Source organism: Chelon labrosus (genome assembly GCF_963514085.1).
Source record: "Chelon labrosus genome assembly, chromosome: 19".
In the NCBI taxonomy this organism is placed as follows: Eukaryota; Metazoa; Chordata; class Actinopteri; order Mugiliformes; family Mugilidae; genus Chelon; species Chelon labrosus.
Genome location: NC_140352.1, coordinates 14,964,332 through 14,985,203, shown reverse-complemented (window position 1 = coordinate 14,985,203; position 20,872 = coordinate 14,964,332). Strand labels below are relative to the sequence as shown.

Here is a 20,872-nt window from a genome sequence, read left to right as displayed (position 1 = left end):
GTTAGTTAACTGCGTATGACTAAAGGTTTGACTTAATTTTGGAACATTACACAAAAGCTTTTTAGTGTCACTTACCCCTGTAGGCATAAAGGTCGTAAAAAGTTTGGAGCTGTGTTGAAGCTGATAACAACCTCGGATTCTTTGATACCTGCCATGATGTTAAAGCAGATTTTCTTTAAATATCTTTATGAAATGAAATGACTGCAGCTGAAACTGCATTGTTCAATATGTTTCAAAGCAAAACACAAGATTTTATTATTGAATTTCGGATTGGATTTAGCAACAATTAGCAGTATATATACATGAATATATACTTAATGCTGTTGAGACGTGGCTTTCTGTGGACAAATGTATGTAAGATTAAATATTAGTGAATTTAGTTGTACTAGCAAGCTGTTATAAAGTTAAAGGGGAACTACTGTTTTTTACAACCTGGACCTTATTTCTGGCATAAAATACGATTTTTTACTCACCCATATAACTTTTGTGTCATTTGTAGTCATTTGGGAGATATTTAGATCTGTGTATATCCATATAGTGGGAGTGACTGGGGCACCAAAATACAAACTTTAAATAACGCATTATCTGCTGCGAAACTTGTTCATTTCACCAATATTTTGTTATGATACGCTAGTGCTATTCCCGTTTGAGTCCGGAGTTACCTGTTATCATCATCCGGGCTCTGTTCAATCTACAGACCCCAGGTGATGATAACAGGTAAGTCCGGCTTCATTTGCTACTGCTTTTCGGTGCCCCAGTCACTCCCACTATATGTATATATGCAGATCTAAATATCGTCTGAATGACCTCCAAATTGACAGATTGTTTCCTCTATATATGGATATCTATATCATCTTACTTGCAGAAAGGGCTCTTAATTTGTGAAACAAATTGAATTCGACCCTGATTTCTCATGAGTGGGTGCATCTGTGCTCGAATGAAAACCCAAGGTGTTCATTTTGAAGTCAAAAACGATTTGCAAGCTTTGTTGATTTTCTCTAGTTTAAAGTAATCGGATTTGTTACTCAGCTCTGTCTCAAATCCAAGTCAAATGACTCGAGTTCACACCTCTCTGCCGAGGGAAATGAATCACAAAGAAGGTTTCAGTGAAAAGAGGCGACCTAAGTTGGTGTTAGCCACTGATGAGTGCGTGTATGTGTGTAGGTGGAACCAGCTGGATCTGGCCATTGTGCTGCTGTCCATCATGGGAATCACTCTGGAGGAGATTGAGGTCAATGCTTCACTGCCCATCAACCCGACCATCATCCGCATCATGAGAGTGCTGAGGATCGCACGAGGTATGATCCCCTTACCCTTCCCGCTGCTAATCCACCCTCCTCATCCCTCTGTCAGACGCACCACACGATTTGCTCACGGTGCTGCATGTTTAAGATGCCTTGTAAAACAGCCACGTCCCTGGGACTCCCCTATTTGTCATTTTTGCACAGCACATCTCGGCAGGGTTCAGGCAGAGTGTGAGCCGGCCAGATGGCATCGAGAAACACAGTCAGCTGACGACCGCAGCTCTGAGAAAAATACAGGGAGAGAGGTGCAGGGTGAGGAAACATAGTCAAGGGAGGGGGGAGAGCCGAGACACATCATGACAGAAAGTGAATTAAGCCGCAAGGAACCGGGGCTAAGTATGGAGGGAGAGGAAGGAGGGAAGAGAAATAAAAAGGGGGAGGCAGAGATGATGAACAACTTCTGACCTGAAAATAGATTATAAGAAGATGGAAAGAAGTCTGAAAGAGGAACACTTGATGTTACTGGGGGGAAAAAAGTTGAGATTTAGTGAATGATGAATGGATAAATGAGGGCAGGAAAGGTATGTAGGTGGGTGAGGGAGACAGAGAGAGCCGACACTGCATTTAGAGGGAGAATGAATGGTGAAAAGAGGTAGAGGAAAAGTTCAGAATTAGGACGGGTTGTAGAGAAGGGATGGATTTGGCCGGAAGGAGGAAGAGCAGGGGGAAAGCTAGAGTGCCCGTGTGCTTCGGGCTGATTGCTGTTCAGGTAATGAAAGATAAGAGAAGGGTTGAGGGGAGGTCTGAGAGGAGGAAGGTAGTGACAAGAAAGGCTGAGGACAAGCTGTTTTTTTTTCTGATCACTGAATGTGAAATAAAAGGGTTAGCATGGGAGTCACTGTTAGTTACTGTCATACAATAAACCGGGCCCAGACTCACACTTTGTTGCGTAATTCATGTGTCTCTGTTTGACACGTGCATTATTTGGAAGGGTACAATCTTTTTCTCTTGAATTAACATGCACCTTGTGTTCGGGCTGAGTCTAAATTTGATTTAGAGGGATTCCATTTACACAGCATCAGCATTGTAATCCCATTTTAATTTTTTATTTTTTTTCCCCAGCTGCAGTATCATCAATGAGATGCACCGGAACGACTGGGAGCTTGTTCTTTTTGTGCCTTGCCTTTAAATGAATAAATCACAAAAGTAACAAGTGGAAAATCATTATTTTCCAGACTTCACTGTTAGCTCAGAGTGTGAAATTACCTTAAGGTCTTAGATTGAGATAGCTCACGCTGTTACTGTGTGTTTAAGGCTGACTGATGCAAATGTTTGTCAGACTCTATGATTAATGCTTTGCCGATTTGACATACACCGATCAGGCATAACATTATGTCCTAATATTCTCCCTTGTGCCTCCAAAACAGTTGTGACTCATCAGAGAATGGACATGGGTCTTCTGAGGGTGTCCTGTGGTGTCTGGCAACAGGATGTTGTTAGTAGGGGGCCTTTGGGTCCTATGGTTTGAGGCTTGTTCCAGCGCATCCCACATGTACTTGATCAGTTTGGGATCAAGTAAATTTGGAGGCCAGGTCAACACCTTGTGCTGTTTTTCATGTTTTTTGAGTTGTTCCTAAAACTAGTCTAGGTGGGTGGTACCTCTAACATCTAACATCCACATGAATCCCAGGTCCAAAAGTTTCCCAGCAAAACATTGTGTTGTCACAAGATGGTCAGTGTTATTTATTTCATCTGTCTGTGGTTTTAATGTTGTGGCTGGCAGGTGTATATTTTGAGATTCAGTGGTTGTAGCTGATAGAGAAGCACACAGATGTCTGGAGGCTTTAAAATTATTCAGGGAAATGTGTTAGCACCAACACAGCATGTGCCGCGTTAGCTAGCAGATGTCTATCAAAGGTGCCATTTGAAAAGAAAAAAAAAAAGGAATATACAAATATACTGGAAATTGCTAAGCATTGATTGTACAGCTTTGAACATAAGAAGGCCACAAATTGATTAAAGCTTTCCATTTATCTCTGTCATTTAGAATTCTTACATTCTTACCATATTAACCGATATTCCCATTAGCATTGAGCTAAGCTAACACAACTTTGTTAATTCCCCTCATTGAGAACACTGCGAAACTAAAAAAAAATGAGATGGTGAGTGAACTGAACCAGGCCTTTTTCTCTTTGTGGTGTGAACACCATCTAACAGGTGGAACGAGCGTCGGTGAGCTCATGGTTACAACACAAATGATCGTGTACACAAAGGCTTGGCGTTCAAGTGAGAACATTGTTGGCTAGTCCGAAGAGGAAAGAAGTGAAAACACCTGTGTGGGTGGGGCCTTGGGTGTTTTTGGGGTGTTTTTTGGGTGTTTTTGGGTGTGCTGCAACTTTAAGTACAATGGTCTCTTATTTTCACATAGAAAGGTCGACCTTTTCGTCTGCCTTATTCAAAGAAGACTTGGCTGAACCGATGCTCATGGATGTTACTAATAATATTAACAATGACACCTCGCTCTTTCATTGTGCGCCATGTCCCTGAATCTCAAGCGGCATAAATGGAATCCGGCCATCATTAATTTCATCATTCTCACTTGTGCTTTTCCTGCTGCGAGACCACATTTCCCTTAACATCAGATTTAATTGTAATAGGCTTTAATTATCTCGAACAATGGGCTTTGGGTGACGTGAGGCATCTGTGTTCACCGGTCATAATTACTCTTGGATGTTGACTTGAATAGTGGAAATTTAGTTATTAGGGTAACTTCTATATGACACGAGCACGGGATGAGGTCACTGCGGATGAAGCACTGTTTCCCCTGAAGGCAGCAGCTCTCAGTGAAGCTCAACTGCTCAATTTGTAAATGTTCTCAAGTTGAGCAGGGTCTGGGTTGCTTCCATGAGAACACATACGCACAAAGAAGTAGCCCATGGGATTGTCTGTGAACAGTGATATTTATACATCGTTTTTGGGAAGGTTATTGTTATGTTAAAGTGGAATATGTCCTATGTCCTAAGTTGCATGCACACGTTTGTTCAAAAACTTGTCACATGCTTCCCATTCAGTACGTAGATTAGAAATAGGGATGACCGAATGCTCCTCTAGAGGAATTTGGGTTGTGTCACCAGTCTTTTTAATCTGGTTCGCTGTGCTGTGTTTATGCAGTTAGCTTCCTCGCCAAGGAAGCATTATGCTTGTTACCTCAGCTTTTTGTGTGCATGTCTACTCCCTTGCATTATCTATCAGTCTAAATGTACCTCCATTGACCCCTTGTAATCAGGAGGATGTAACCTCAATCATGCCGATGAAATGTTTTTCATTACAAGAAAGTCCTTCCCTGCACTAACATGCACAGGACTAGGCTGTAAGTGAGAATAATGTGTCCTTTCAGTTTCACAGAAGGTGCGATGGCACAAGTCCCTGCTCCGTTATGTAAGACTGCACAATCTTAATATTGGAGAGACACTTCTTCATTCTCTGTGTATGTGTGCTTGTGTCCCCACAGTGTTGAAGCTCCTGAAGATGGCGGTGGGGATGAGAGCTTTGCTGGACACCGTTATGCAAGCTCTGCCTCAGGTACACGGTCAACGGCGCAACATAACATCCATCAAAGCCGCGGAATTTTCTTTCCGTCATTAGCTATGTTTTTCTTCATGGATTTCACATCCTAACACATCCCACAGAAACTTTACATCCCATAAGCATTTCTTTTTTGGCGCATAGTCTCCTGTTTCGGGGCGTCGCCTTTTCCCATGAGCTTTTTCCTCAACTCCAGAGACCCTTATTTGCATTATCAGCCTCCTGCGGCTATTGGGAAGTGAATCTAGCTCGAGGTTCTGCTTTGAAAAGAGGTGGGTGGATTTGTGGATGACGGAGTTGTTAAATTAGAGCAACTTCTCCCGTGTTTGGATTGAGCGGAAAAAGAACTCAGTCTTATGTTGTCGGCATTCTTTGATGCCGTCGTTCTCATTCAGAGAGACACGGAGATTGTTGTTCCCCGTCTAATTTCTCCTCGAGCTTGTCAGAAGTGTTCCTAATTAATAAATCCGATAATAGAGGGTGGTGCGGGTGTGAGCAGGTTGCTACGCGCTGATTAGCACTGACAGCAGCAAGCCCTGGAGCTTTTCATCACCCAAACCCACTCCTGTATCAAAGCTGTGATTCCCCATTATTTCCGTAATCAGCCGCTCCTCCTCATATTTTTAGTCAGATTTTTGATCCTTTGTGTCATAGTCTGTGAGGGACACACCGCCTCTTCCTCCCACTGTACAAAAACGAAGCAGAAATTGGAGCTGCCATCTTGGGATGGGGACGTCATTTGCGCAGGAGACACGGCCAAGTCCAGGTGACATAGAAAGCCCGTCCCAATCTTGCGACTGGTTGTGGAAACATGCAGTAGTCTTCAATTTTTCCAGTAAAGATTTGAGTACAAAGTGCTATTTCCTAAGCCAGCTATCAACATATCAACACCCATGGTTTGGTGGTGCTCTGAGTTTGGGATTGACTTGGCTTGGAAGGAGGAAAGACTTTCAATACAACATTTCTAGTCACTGTTCTGGTCACCCCAGTCATGTAATCTTCTAACAAATGATGGCAACAGTGCAGAAAAATGTTGTCCAAATCTATGCTTTAACTCATTTGTTTGTTCGCTCATCATTTATGCTTTATAGCAAATAAAGCTAATGTTAGCAAGGTTGGACTCAACGGGGAATAGCACTAGCGTATCATAACAAAATATTGGTGAAATGAACAAGTTTTGTGGCAAATAATGCGTTATTTAGCGGCTGCACCTCGGTGCCCCATTCACTCCCATTATATGGATATACGCGGATCTAAATATCGTCCGAATGACTCCAAATGACACCAAAGTTATATGGGTAAGTTATAACGGTAGTTCCCTTTTAAGTGTTTTAAATGACTAGGGTCTGTTAATGATCAGATACTCACCTGTAGTTGGAAGAAAGTCATCTGGTCATTAACAGACCACAGTCATGCTAGCTACTTATAGACAACACCTACAGATGTTCCTATTTAAACCCCAACTCCCCACCAGTCTTTTAAAACTGAAGAAGCAACTTGGATGAAACATCTTCAAGAAACTCTACAAGTTTAGTTACTCTTGCTTCAGCTTGTTTTCTGGCTATACTATAACCTGGACGACTGAGAACCTTCACAGACATCGAACCCATGATAGTACACACATTGTCCAGCAGAGAATTTTTTTTTATAAATGGATAGGAATCCCTCTTTTTTGGTTTATTTTGACTAGGATCTTCTGACTGAACACTTTCTGATCCCATTGTCTCCCCGCAGGTGGGCAATCTGGGTCTTCTCTTCATGCTCCTCTTCTTCATCTTTGCGGCGCTGGGCGTGGAGCTGTTTGGTGACTTGAGTAAGGACACGTGCTCTCTGCAAACAGTGAGGCAGTAAAGATTCTCACTCGCACACACCGAGGCCGTGGAGTGTTTCATTCTCTCCTCTGTGGGTTTAATCTATCCGATGTTAATTGCTTTCTAGGAGCCTTTGGGGAAATACCATATTGATTTCTCTAATAGTACCTCGTAGCTTTCAAAGTAATGAAAAGGTATTGCAGTAATTATCATTTCATTGCAAAGCCCTGGGGGAAAAAAAATGAAAAAGAATGATGCTGTCGCTGTCTTTATGCTATCTAGCTATTCCTCTCTCTCTTCATCTCATCCCTCCCTCTCTTTGTCTCCGCAGTTTGCGACGAGCTCCATCCATGTGAGGGCCTGGGACGCTACGCTACATTTAAAAACTTCGGGATGGCATTTCTGCTGCTCTTCAGAGTCTCCACTGGAGACAATTGGAACGGCATAATGAAGGTGAAACCAACACTACAGTTCGGATTCTTAAATGTTTCCATGCTACATATTCACTCTTTTGTGTATGGTTTTATGCAGGCACACAAGGTGATTTAGATTTAGTGGTTTCCATTTGCTTTTAGATGAGGCTGGTAGTCATGTACCCTAAAATAACTTCACAGATATTCAAACATTTGTCTTGTTGTTTGTCTTTATGTCGTATTTCATGGCAGGATCCCACAAGTTGTGCTTATATTGGATGCAAATTTGTGTTTCCTGCTCTAGTAATGTGCCATTTAAGGTAAAAAGTAAGAGTGGAGGTTGTGATAGATGGGGAAACTAGTGCATCGGACTTCCAAATCAGAGATCTAACCTTTCTGGCTTTTTGGAAGTTATCCATGTGTAAATATCAAAGGAGTAAATTCTGTGAGCAAGACTAAGGTGGGTACACGGGGCATTGGCAGTCCTTTTTTAAAGTGTGTAACAGCAAAACTACAGTCCATTTTTGCGTCGGGCTTATTTGAATTTGTAGTTTCGCTAAACTGCCTGCATCATCATGCTCATCATGACATGCTGATGTTTAGAGGGCAGTATGTGAATCATATTCTCAGTCTTAGATTAGTGTCTTTGGTGTCATTTTATGATTATCACTAAAACAATATACATCAGAACCTGACTGGAATGTTATGGATGTATTTTTTATGGTTTTTAGTCAAAGTATTGGACAGATTTACACAATGAAGACAAGTCAACTAACTTTTAACCAATGGGCTCATGTCGTGTTTTCGTGTTTTTTCCAGGATACCCTGAGAGACTGTGCCAATGAAACCAGCACCTGCTACAACACCGTGGTCTCTCCCATCTACTTCGTGTCCTTCGTCCTGACCGCGCAGTTCGTCCTGGTCAACGTGGTGATCGCGGTGCTGATGAAGCACCTGGAGGAGAGCAACAAGGAAGCCAAGGAGGAGGCGGAGCTGGAGGCGGAGCTGGAGCTGGAGCTGCAAATGGACGCGGGGGACATGGCAGCGAGGTCGCCCCAGCTCAACCCTCTCGCGCTGGGCATGGACCGGTCGAGCTCTGGGGGTTCCCCGTGGAGGTCCACCGGAGGAGGGGATGCGGAGCAGGACAGGGATGGTCCTATGGACTCACCCAGCGCTGATATAACCAGAGACTCTGTAAACATCAGAGCAGAACCCTCCTCAAGCCTGGAGCCCCAGCTAGAGGTAAAGAATCATCTCTGTGGTGATTATACATGGCAGTGAATCCATCTTTAGCCATGTTTATAATCCCATGTTACACGTGTGTGACTTTATTACCAACATTATGTCTGCACTCATAAAAGTAACACCCGTTCAGACCAAGCGTAGGTCACATTCTGCGATTCTCAGGAGTCCAATCTTGCGCGACGTGACAGACTGTCTGAGGTCACTTCCTGCTGGTGACCAGGTTGCACGGGCAGTCGGATGACCCCTACGTGTCTGGTCATTAGTTCCAACTCCAGTCCAAACCATTGGTTAATTCTTTGGAGCATGCTGAGGAACACTGAGCGTGCCGGATGGTATCAGAAATAATGGATTTCTTGCGTTTCCTGCTCTTTACTGTCTCGGTGTATTAGCTGCAGTCCATGCATAAAGACTAATAATAACTAAGGCTCACATGGCTATATTAGGCTATATTCTCTAGACAATCTGGCATCATTTCAAACACTTGCGGTTACAAAATCTGGGTCATATTTTGAAAGTATACGCTTCCAGATACTACACTATGCTATATTTCTTATGCATACCTACCAGACACGTACCATACAGAAAGGTCTTTTTTCAGCACTAACGTATTCTCTTCACATGTCAGACACTTGTGTGAAAGTGGCAGGGTTGTTTTGGTCCACTCGAGAAATTTACCCAGAAAAAACTGTATGCAAATGTATTATCTCGTGTAACCTTTACTCACCCATATCAGGACTGTTTATAGTTTGTGCGCTTCGGTTAGTGTGGCTGTGTGTGTAATGTTTGTGTGTGTGTGTGTGTGGCTGGTCCCTGTAGAGGACATGCCAGTCATAGACAGGTCACAGTGCCATGGGAAAGCTGGACCACAGGGTCTTGTTGTTCGCCTCAACAGCTATTTCCAGACGGCGGGGAAACTTTGGGGATAGGAAATAGAGGTCTCACTATCGTTATGCTTCCCCTCTAAGATGTTATCCATCTTCCTCAGCCGCTCTTCCAAAACATGAGTGGCAAAGCCTCAGTGTCCTCACCAGCCCTGGAGTAAACCAGCTCTGCTGCGGTGTTGCAGTGCCCCCTTGTGGGGTTGAATGGCAACATGTGATTAAGATGGAGATGTTGATTAAGATGAGTAGATATTCTACATCTCAGGAAGTCATTTAGTTAATCACTCAGCAGTCTAGGGTTGGTGTATGGTCTAGCTCTCCTTCTTGGACGTGTTTCTTTTGTCATTTGTGTTTGTATATCTGTTTGTTTCTACCTGATCGACTGTCTTTTTCCCTCCTTTCTTTGTGATCCATTCTTCTTTTCTCATTTATTCATGTTTCTTTGTCTCTTTGTCTACTGTTTTTGTCCCTCCTCCTTTCTTTTCTTTTCTTTTCCTCTGTCTTCCTCTTTGCTCTCTCTCTCTCTCTTTTTTTTTTTCCTCTGCATTGTTCAAGTTTGTCCAGCGGAGAGCGCTGTTTGACTCGGTCTCCCTGGTCATCCAGGGTTCAATGGAGGGGGAGTTGAGCTTGATGGACAACCTGTCCGGCTCTATCTGCCACTACTACGCGCTGCCCCCCAAGCCCAGCAAGCACAGCACCGACAAGAAGGTCAATAATCTCCCAGAAACGCCACCGATGACTCGCTTCCTCCATTCCATACGTCCTGTGCTTCTCTCTGCAACACGTAGGGCTGCACGAGTCATGAGAAAAATTAAGACTTCAATACAGCAGTTGCCAATATCAATATTTTACAGTCATGTCATGTGCTTCTAATGCACTTTTATAAGTGATGTGTTTAAAGGATCAGGTCACCCACTTACTTTTACTTAAAAAAAATAAAATTCACCTCCACAGAATTTAGGTGGAATAAGAAATCTCAGATGCAGGGAGGGATAAACAAACCGTAGACAAATGCATTTCACTAGGTGAATCTAAGCTTTTGCAAGACTATTATTTCAATTTTCAAAAATTTGTATTGCTCATGAAATACTGCACTTACATCTAGGGCTGCAACAAAATGATTCGTTGTTCAATCAATGAATCTACCTTTAATTTATTAAATTAATTAATTAATTAAATATTTTTCGAGTAGTCAATAAATCTTTTGCTTAATTCACCATTTAAAATAACCAGTCAATATAATTTTATTTACACATTTTCTCTTAATAAAATAATTTAACGTGAAACCTATTCGGACTTTAACTCCTGCTTACTATTAAACTAAAAAACTACAAACAATTAAAGATTTATTCCATGCAGACCTAACTAGGAGGGATGTTTTTTACTGTTTGCTTCCATTAATTAGCCTAAGCACTGTTGAATTTGTCAGCTTCCATTTCTTGTGCTGATTGTAATTGAAAATTCAACTGTGATATTTATCTCCAAACAGTCGCTTCGAACGTGACGTTAGTTGAATTTGAATTGAGCTTTATAGGTTCCTATGTGCAGGAACAAGCTTACCACAAATTAGCGTTGTCATACCGTCCATTAGCATCTGTACTAGGGGGTCTTTCTTGAGCAACACCACGACACCTGCCAGGTACTTAACGCCAACCCACGATCAGAGAAGACTCACTGTAATAGTGCAGATACTATGCTCCTGTCTAGTCTTTCTGACAATGGAGAAAACAGTTCATGCTTTCTTTTGAGATGATCATGAATAGCAGTTGTGCTAAAGGTAAACAAAAACTAAAGTGGTTGGTTGATTTAAGTGAACAGATCCCTTAAATAACGCTGATTAGTGTGGAGGGGAGCTCTGTTGAAGTTGGAAACAGTTGAAACACACAAGTCCAGTTTGAAAAAGAAATGCAAATGTGATGCTTGTTAATATCCCGCAGCCCTACAGCCATTACCATTTTTGTACTGGCATTCCTCCACGTTGAATATCTCTCCCTTTCTAACCAGCACCGCTGCCCACCCCGGTGCAGTGCGTCATATCCCGCCTCAGCTATGATCTCATTCCCTCATTCACTTGCACTCATTCATGCTTGGCAGGTTTTTGGTCTGGTTCGGCGGCCGCACTGACACGGTTTAGAGTTTGCTCCGTCTCCCTCGCGCAACTCGCCGCCGGTGTTTGTTCGCCTGTGTGTGGGTGTGACATGTTTGTCACATGGGTGATTACCCACCTAAGACACTCCTGGAGCAATAGGTCACATTCTTACACAAGTCTGCAGGACAAAAAGAAAGGCTTTGAATCACAGAGTCGCTGAATAATACATCTGGGTGTCTCTTTTCCCTCACCTGAAAGCAAATTCTGCACAGCCGCATTAGCATTGCAAAGCCCCATCGTCTAAGAGCTTTAAATGGGTTCGAGATGTCGGTATTAGAAGCCATAGATCCACCGTTCTTCTTCGGATGCGTGAGCAGAAATGCTTTCCATTGAGTCTAAGCCCCTGTCCCTCTAAGCACGGAGGGCCCATTTGCCTGTCAGGAAGCATTTCCCCATGTTAAACCACTGTTTGGCCAAACACACAGCAGCTCCTCTTACAGGAGCCACAAAGGCTCAAGACATCTGAACACAGCTAGGATGAAGCCATACTCTTCAGCGCTTTACAATTCACTGAAACATCTCAAAAGTCTGTAGTTTGGATTCTCCTGTTTTAGCCACGGAGGCACTTACCGTACACTATCGTTTAGTTTATCTAATGCACGGTACATTACAACACATTTAATATGAATTATAGAAACACACATTTATGTTGAAAGAACACAAATTTGTTCCTGTGATTGTCTCATTTCCATCATTTATGCTGTTCGTCATATCTGGCTGTGTATGTGTCTGATCCCTGTCACAATATTGCTGTAACCCCAAAATACTAGTCTAAAAAAAAAGAGAAAGTCATCATGTGACTTCTAGTCTTTTTACTTTTGTCTTTGTTACATGCTTCTAGCTTATATATGTTGTTCCAAACATGTATTTTTCTGTTAGCGACAGGTCTCACCTGTGTGTTATGTTCTTCTGTGCACGTGTGCTGCACCGAGTGCACGTTTGTTTTTCTCTGCTCACCAGTGGTTGTCTCTTCCTGCCTAGATCCCTCTAGCGGAGATGGAAGCTCTGTCTCTGGCCTCTGAGAAATCCTGGTCCCTAGCTCTGACAGACGACTCGGGCCCCGACGATTTTAACCCTCTCTTTCTAACCAGTCTGGAATGCAATGTACTGACAGCTCCTCTCTCTCATTCTCTCTCTCTCTCTCTCTCTCTCTCTCTCTCTCTCTCTCTCTCTCTCTCTCTCTCTCTTTCTCTTTCTTTCTCTCCATCCCTCTTCCTCCTCCGTCCCTCTGCAGTGGCTTGTGCTGTCTTCGTCCCAGGGCTCTTCCGATGCCACTCGTCTCCCCACTATGCTCACTCACCGTGGTTTAACAGATTCTGGTTGGCAGAGGGGAAAATAACTAGGTGCTAAATTAGCTAAACTGCTAAACGGGTGCCGATCACTTTTATTAAAAGAGTTGGGTTGGGGTTGGGTTAACCCTAATGTATGGAGAATTTAGATATTTATTTGCATTATATGTGTTGTGAAGGGCAGAGAGATGGTTGCTTTTAGATTTCAAACCCTTTTTGCATCCATCGTTGTTGTCAAAAGGGCCTCTTGAGGCTGGATCCAAAAGAAAATCAATCCCCATGCACCCCAAGGCTGTCTCTATAGCTAGTTAACTCAACAGGCACCACCAAGATGGCGACACCCACACTAATCTTCAGAAATCCTATGGGTGACCACCTCATAGAGATTAGTCCATCTTTATACCTTTTTAAAATGAATGGGCAAAACATTACTCAATAGCACTACTAGTGGTCAAAAACTCACCAGGATGCCTTTAAGTTTTTCTTAATGAAACTTTTTCCCTAATATTTGCCTCAGATAAATTACAATGGGACACTTCAAGAACAGTTGAGGATCAAAATTTCGCACATTCCTGCAACGATGCCTGTTTTTTGATCTATGGAGAATAAATTCAGTTACCTTAAACGCTCATAATAACGGCAGTGTAATGCTCTTTGAAATGTCTTGATGTGTAAAATACATCAACCTCCGTGGCATATAGAGCATATTGTAGAGAGTTTCCACGTGCTCATCAATTATTTTGTCATATGAGGGCACAGTGTCATGGACTGTGGCTCGCCAGATTTAATCTACACCTCCCTCTATGATATCTCAAGCCACAGGGCTCTGTCGTCAAAGTGGAAATGAACTGAACTTCATCTTGGTGCCAGGGTTTAATTAACCACCCGTTTGGCTCCTTAATGATCACGTGGCTCCCCCAGAGAGGGTCGCGGTCACCTTGGCTCTCGGCTGCACGCCGCTGCCAATGTTGCAGCGGGATCAATTTATATATCATCGGATAAAAGGACTCAGGCCAACGCTGTCGGCTCGATTATGCTTGGGATAAATACAAAAAAAGAAAAAAGAAAGAAAGGAGAGTGAAGAGGTAGAGGAGTGCAAGTGGCATCGAAAGACCCTGCTTAATCTAACCATGTGCCCGCCAAATTTCTCTTTCTCATTCCACCTTTCCAGCCTGGTGTGTGTTATTTTCCAGTCCAGTCCAGTCCAGTAGAGTAGTGCGCCTCCTCACCTACCAGTCTCCAGTTTTCTCTTGTTCACCTATACTCTTTTTTTTCTACTCTCTTCTTTCTCTGTAATCTCTTTCTCTGTTATTTCCCCTCCTCCTTTCCCTCGGTTTTCTGTCTTTTTACCTTCGTGCTTTGATTGTGAGTCCACGTCTTTTCTCACAGTCCTTTCCTATCAGTCTTCTGTGTTTGTACTGTCTGCTGTTGTAGCGGTTTTCAGTCTACTCAGTGCCGTCTTGTGTTTGCTGCAGGGTTGTAAAAGTGTGCTGGAACTCCAGTATCTCTGTGACGAATGCAATCTGGTTCTGTAACGGGTCAGGCTGCAGGACACTGCCCTAGCTGGCGCACAATCACGGAGGGGGCTTTCGTAAAGTTACATGATTTAGGGGGGGGAAACACAAGACGTAGACTGTGTAACGTTTAAAATTTTAAAAGAAGAATTGGAAAAGTTTCTGTGATCTGTGGCTGCGCTAGTCAGCTCCAACGTACAAAGATCCTGCGTGTTTTCCGTATACGCTGATGATGACTGCCTCTTTGTTTACGTGGTGTCAGAGAGATAACATTGCAGTGAATGTGTTAGAAAGGGTGTGAGAGTGCTTGAGAGAGTAGCCCCAGCTTATTCTGATCCGGACGGGCCCTGACTCTCTTCTTTGTTTCCCCAGTCAGAGCAGCTTGATCCCAGGGAGACACTGGAGGACAACCTGTTGAGTGTCCGAAAGCCTGCAGTGGGACGCACGCACTCCCTGCCCAATGACAGCTACATGTTCCTCCCCGTGCATCCCTTTGGTCCCACGTCTCCGGGTGCAGCGCAGCTCGTTGCGCAGTCACAGGGGCCCCGGCACATACTGGGCACCCACAGGGCCCAATCAGGTAATGCATGTTATTTAATTCATAACGCAGGCTGACATCGTTTCAGGAGCTGCAGATTACCTCCTCTCGGGTGAACACATCTAAATGTTTCGGTGATGTTCACCTGCCAGTGCTGTGCTCTATGTGCAGGCTCCAGCTGCTCACTGCGATCACAACCCGGGGAGTTTTCCCAGCAGCTGACCGTGCCCGCAGACCTCTTCAGACCCATCAGCCCCCACAGCCACTCAGACTCAGAGAGCGTGCCACGACAGCCGCCTCCCAGACGCACACACACACTCAGCCGAACGCTCCGCAGACAGGTGACTATATTTGCGTTTTCGCCTGACTCCAGTATCGCTTTTCCAGACTTATCCTGTCACGTCTTTACTGTACGTGGTGAAAAATGTGTTTTACGCCAATGGTTCTCGACCATGTGTGACTAAAGGCCTAATGGTCTAGAAGTTTCTGTTCATGCCAAACACTACAGGAGCTGATTTTACTGATTATTGACATCGCTTGTTGCTGTGGCAAGTAGCTGATCTTTGAAACAGCTGCTGAAGTTTAGTGTTTGGTGCCAGTGAAACTTTTGGGGCATGGGTTATGAGTTGCAGCAGAGTTTTAGGACCACTCTGGGGAAAAAATCCATAATACACTGAGGGGAAACCATAACAGTATAAAGTATTTTTTTTTTTCTGCGTTCATACTGAATGTATGCTTTTCATTTTTACTAATGACAGAACTTTGAACAATGAGTCTTTACTGATTTATTTCTGGAGGCACTTTAATGTGGTCGGCCAACACGTTCTCACTCCCAGGGCGTCAAATACTGTGTTGTGTTTCCACTTAGTAACAGTTTCTAAGACTTTGGAAAGAAGTTGGAGGAGTTGTAGTGGTGTAAGTCATAGCCCTTGGACCCGGGAGACCGGGGTTCATGCTCTGTGTGTGGGCTATTATTGTTCCACTTTTGGAAATTTAGTTTTTACTTGCTGATAGGTTAGGTTTACATATCAAACTTTGTTCGATTTGGGAAAAGATCAAATGTTATAAGCAAAAGTTGACCTGAGCAGCACAGAACATTTGGCTTAGGTCTTATAGTGTCATAGGGCACCAGTGCCAAAAGACACCTTGAGTAGCTTAAATAGCTTTTACAAAATGGCACTTTGGGAATGAGAGTGTGCGTCCTAAACTGTTAGCATAATGGCTAGTCTTGCAATATTCTTCTACGTTTGCTCCTTGAGCAATAAAACAACACTTTAGATGTATTTTCTTTTTCAGGAGTGGTTTCACAAATAAAAACAAGTTTGCTCCCCTTCAGACAGATTCACATATTATAGTTAGCTTACTTACTGTGATGGAGGCTACATAAATAGTAGGGCGATGCGCCTTCAAATGCCGTAGCCTAATTTGTAGCCACAGGGCTTGTGGCGCCTTGCTAGTTTTGGTAGCCTACCGTCGACACCCCTTATCCAATCCAGTGACAGTTGGCCCGTACAAAGAGATCATGTATTTTCGATTTCCGGTATTCAAATAACATATTACAATATTAAAATAACATTCCAGTCCAGCCACGTTAACACAAAAAGGCATACATTTCGTCATAGTTTTTATCATCAGATGTGAGTTTTAGCTCGTCAACGTCTCGTCTTAGTCACAGAAAAAGTGGACGTTGACAAATATTTTTTTGTCATCGTCTTCGTTGACAGAATTAACACTGATTTTGGGAAAACTTACCTACAACTTTCTTTCCAAAGTTACAGAAAACTGTTGATGTCAGTACGATTAGCATAATGACTTAAATCAGCCTACTGGGGCCACTAAGGCTAACGAAGCTAGCGAAAGTTACAGCTAGCTTTAAAGCTTTTGGAGACTTTTTCTCCCATTAAAAGTTTTTTTTTCTTGCTATCAGAATTTTTTTTGACAAGAGTGGTCCTACAACTCCACTGTAGAGAATCATTGGTTTGAATCTTTCCCTACTGCACGTCCTAAACAGTATCTCTCCTCTTTCTCCTTCCCCTTCTTCCTGGTACTCCCGTTTATTATTAACCGATCTGCCGTCTCATATTCCACATTGTATCTGTTCCTCTTTGATCTCAGCTCAGTTGGGCCCAAAAGCCGCCCGATCCTGAGCTACTGCTCAAACACAGATACTCCTGTTTCTGAAACAGCGACACAGAGCAGACTTTAGCTACCACTGGGCCTTTCAGAAACACTGGACTCCATGCTCATCTTCAGTCAGACAGACAGACATACAGACACACCAACACACACACGCTCCTTCTCACACACACAGGCTACCCTCTTTTACCCCCCTCCCCCCTTTTGTCTCTCATTTGCCCAGATGTTTTTGTCTACTGCTAACCATCAGCTACAGGGCATCTGTTATTCTTTATTAAATTCAGTGGGAGTTTATAAATTCTTCTAAATTCTGCAAGTGACTAACGGATATTGAGTAGAGTGTAATTTAGTCGGAGGCAGGTGTGGTGTGGTGAAGAAATTCACCCACAATACAGTGCACTTAATAACAAACTATACAACTCAGGGGATTGCTACAAAACAGGAAGTGCTGTCCATTTGCATTTGGCCCTTTTTGTACCCACAGTGTGATGATGATAGAACACCACAGACTTTTGTATTGCCTAGATTAGTGCTTGAACAATAGTAGAGTACCGTCGGTTTTGGTTAAAATAAGTAATATATAAAACAGGGTGATCATTTTTAGTAATCTTCCAGTGTGCACTCTTATCATTTGTTATCTGCTAGTGCGTTGCTGTGGCTGCTCATTGGCCTGGTTGTAAAAATCTTTGACCACTAGGTGTCTCTGTGGTCACACTGTTCAGGCTTGTGATGGGTAAGCCCACAAAACCCAAACTCATCTCAAAGTGCTGCGCCCCCCCTCCCCAAAACCCATGCATGCCTTATTTCCTCATCTCCATAGATTTAAGATCTGATTTAATTTTACCAAATTATTTAATTTAATCAAAAAGGTCTGTGAGGGATGAGAAAAAGTCACAAGTTCACGAGGACATTTCAGCAGTCAGTGTGCTTACTAACCTTTCCTCTTGTACAGTAGTGGTCACATATTGTGTCTACCTTCTGCCTATTGGCCTCACACCCTGTAGATGCACCAGAGGTGAGGATGAAGGCGCGGAAACACCGGTCAGAATTTGGTTCTAAATTTTTCTAAAAACTGCACTGCTGACGGTTTACATGGTTTTGTGTGAAAGGCCAAAGGTTAAAGGGTCACGTGGTCTGGCTCAGAGTTCACTGTGTCAGCCAGTGGTCGATCAGCTGAGTGCTTAAAACAACAGCACTTTCTTGGGCAACACTCTGCCTTCTCATTTGGAAATATCACTGACGTCTATTCATACCTGTTTCTTGGAAACCACATGTGGCGTACGGAACCCTTAGCCGAGTAAGAAAATAATATGCCTCAAGTCTATATTTATTTTACGCCAATAAGGAGCTTTTTGTAAAAAGGCGTAAATTGTATTTCTAATCCCTGGAGAATCTAAATCACACCGTTGAAGGCTTCAGGTATGTATGAGCACAGATTGTAAATTTGACTCGTTTAAAGTTGTTATGTTGCGTTTAAACCTCCAGACATTTTAAGACATAAAAAGATCTATTAAAACTTTATAGCCGTAGCAGATGAATGTAAAAACATCATTCTGCTCACTGAATATCATCCAAGAGAAGCAACAATCATTTCTGATCGAAGCTTTAACAGTTATACCGGCCAGATACCTATCAAATCCTCATCCAGTAATGTTGTCAGACATTCTTTACTACCTCTTAGACCAGTCTTAACTGGGAATACTGATGTTGAGCAACACAGTGAATTTCTATGTAACAGTTTACGGCAGAGTGTTTCAGTTTGGCTACACACTGCCCACAGTGAGCAGTGTAGAGGACTGTGAGAATGCGCTGGCCTCACTGTGAACTTTGACCCAAACTGCTGCTTCTCATCCTCATCACCTCCCACTAACTAGTCTCCCCCTCTCATTTTTTCTCTGATCCCGTACCTCGGTCTCCTCTGTCTCCCCCTCCCTTCCTCTCATTGTACATTTACCTCCATCTTCCCTCTTAATTATTCCACCCTCCACCTCCCTCCCCTCCATGCTCCGTTTTCCAGGTTGCCGTGTCTACTGATTCTCAGGAGGCCCTTTGCTCAGACGGAGGGGAAAGCAGTGAAGGACTTGTGAATGTGGCCTCTCTTGGCCTCCCTCCATCCCCCTCTTCTTCCCCCTCTTCTTCCCCCTCCTGCTCTCCCACTTCTCCTTCTCCCTGCCCCCAACACCATCATCAGCAACCTGCTCTCTGCCTGGTCCCGGCCACGCCGGGCGCCTCCCCTAAGCCCTCGCGCCCCAGCAGCGTGCACACCCAGCACCACGACCAGCACTGCCTCTCCTCCTACTACCCTTCCTCCTCTTCCTCGCTGCCTCCTCCGCCCTTACCGGCCAGGCCGCACCACCAGGAGGAGGCCTCGGAGGATCGGGAAGTGTCCCTCATTACCCATGCGGGGCTGGCAGGAAGTGACGACGTCATGGCGGAGGACAGCAGCAGCGGCGGCGGTAATGAGGATTACGGTAGCTACGCAGGTTGCCAGGAAAGTCCGTGTTTGAGGAAGCTGAAGAGGTTCCACAGCGCTGACACACAGGGGCGTAGAGCCCTCTTGCCTCGCCCCCGCCCTTACTCTTGGCTGGACGACCCACGACGCCACTCCGTGGAAGTATGCTCCTCGGTGGACTCCAGCCCCCAGCGCAGCACCACCTCCACCTCCTCCGGCTTCGTGTCTCGGGCCGACAGCCTGCAGATCCAGAGCCAGATCCCCATCCAGACCTCGCTGCCCTCGCCCCGCCGCAAGAAGAAGATGAGCCCGCCCTGCATATCCGTGGACCCCCCCGACGGACTGGAGTCGCAGCCTGGCCTCTACCCGGGCCTGGAGGCGCTCGGCGGTATCGGGCTGGGAGGGTTCGGGGTGCCCCCTCCCCTGCCCAGCCGGGACACCTGCCTGAGGAGGAGAGCGCCCTCAAGTGACTCGAAGGACTCCTTTGACCTCGGAGAGGGTTCAGCGCAGGACGGAGGCTCGCCAAACCCCAACCCCAAGCTATTGACTCTTCCCAGTTTCTCCTTCGAGAAGACGAGCTCTGAGCACTGAACACCGACACCCCTAACACACAGACACGCACACACAGCCGGACGAACCCTCCACACACACAAACACACGATGCACTCCGTGTATCTGTGATGGTGATAGTTCTAGTAATAATGCTGTAGAAAGTAATAATGGTAAAACTACAACAAACAGTGAAAACATCCTTGGTTTCATAAGGAGTGCAGTACTGTAGTAGTGTGACCATCCCTTGTCTTTGTATTGTTACTGCCAAAACAGCCAGAGAAGAGGAGAACACGTGAAAGGTTTCTCTTCTGCTACACCTGCATGCCTCAGGCTGCAGCTTGACCCCAGAACCTCTGGAGTGACATCAGCACCAGGGGATTCGGCGCCCTCTGTGGCGACCATTTGAACTGCCTGGTGTTGCACAGGGACTCGGAACTGGTCAGTGGAGGTACAAAGCAATATGAACGTTTTAGAGACACTATTTTCTTAAATTATTGGGCCATAGTGTTTGTACAGGATGTTGTTTTTAAGTTCATTCAAATGTTATTTTCATGTCTCTTTTGTGACTTTCTTTTTTTGTCAGAAAAGGTTTGTCTTTGTCTTTCTTTTTCACTGTAGGATATTTCTAGCTTTCTTGGTTTACTGAGGAAAGTGAACGTTTTTCAAAGTGCTGAAAACCATGTATTTGTAGGAATAATATATAAATATATATATAAAAAAAAACAAGTCATTAAACTGAGCTTGGATTTTTAAGCACACGCATTAGACCGTGGTGGTTTGATTGTTAGAGGGAATAGGAGGCTGCGCTTGAAGTTTTTACATTGATTGCTTGAATCTCTCGTGTGTTCCCGACAGCCCGAACGTCTCTTCACAGGATGTAAGGACCGACTGAAGAACAATGTGAGAAAAACAACAAATTGATCATACAGTTGTTTGCTTTTCTAACTCGATTTTAAGTTGGACCGAGTTCTGCCTTGCTGAACAAACAACCTGCAGTAGAATCTTTCAGATTTCACACAAGCATATTACGTCAGACCGTATGAGGAGATCCTTAGATGTCTCA

The 20,872-nt window shown here is 44.1% G+C and overlaps 1 protein-coding gene across 1 annotated transcript in view; it reads left to right on the top strand.

The window, feature by feature from the left end:
* The window catches only part of cacna1g (calcium channel, voltage-dependent, T type, alpha 1G subunit), a gene marked incomplete at its 5' end in the record, with an annotated part of 270,616 nt that extends 250,106 nt beyond the window's left edge, over positions 1 to 20,510 (top strand). Inside the window, 10 exon segments of the mRNA XM_084566892.1 lie at positions 1,165 to 1,298; positions 4,756 to 4,826; positions 6,564 to 6,642; positions 6,972 to 7,093; positions 7,873 to 8,295; positions 9,735 to 9,887; positions 12,310 to 12,432; positions 14,504 to 14,711; positions 14,841 to 15,010; positions 18,823 to 20,510. Coding sequence (XP_084423018.1) covers positions 1,165 to 1,298; positions 4,756 to 4,826; positions 6,564 to 6,642; positions 6,972 to 7,093; positions 7,873 to 8,295; positions 9,735 to 9,887; positions 12,310 to 12,432; positions 14,504 to 14,711; positions 14,841 to 15,010; positions 18,823 to 19,848 — 2,509 coding nt within the window. The 3' untranslated portion in view covers positions 19,849 to 20,510.
* Between the last annotated feature and the right edge of the window lie 362 nt (positions 20,511 to 20,872).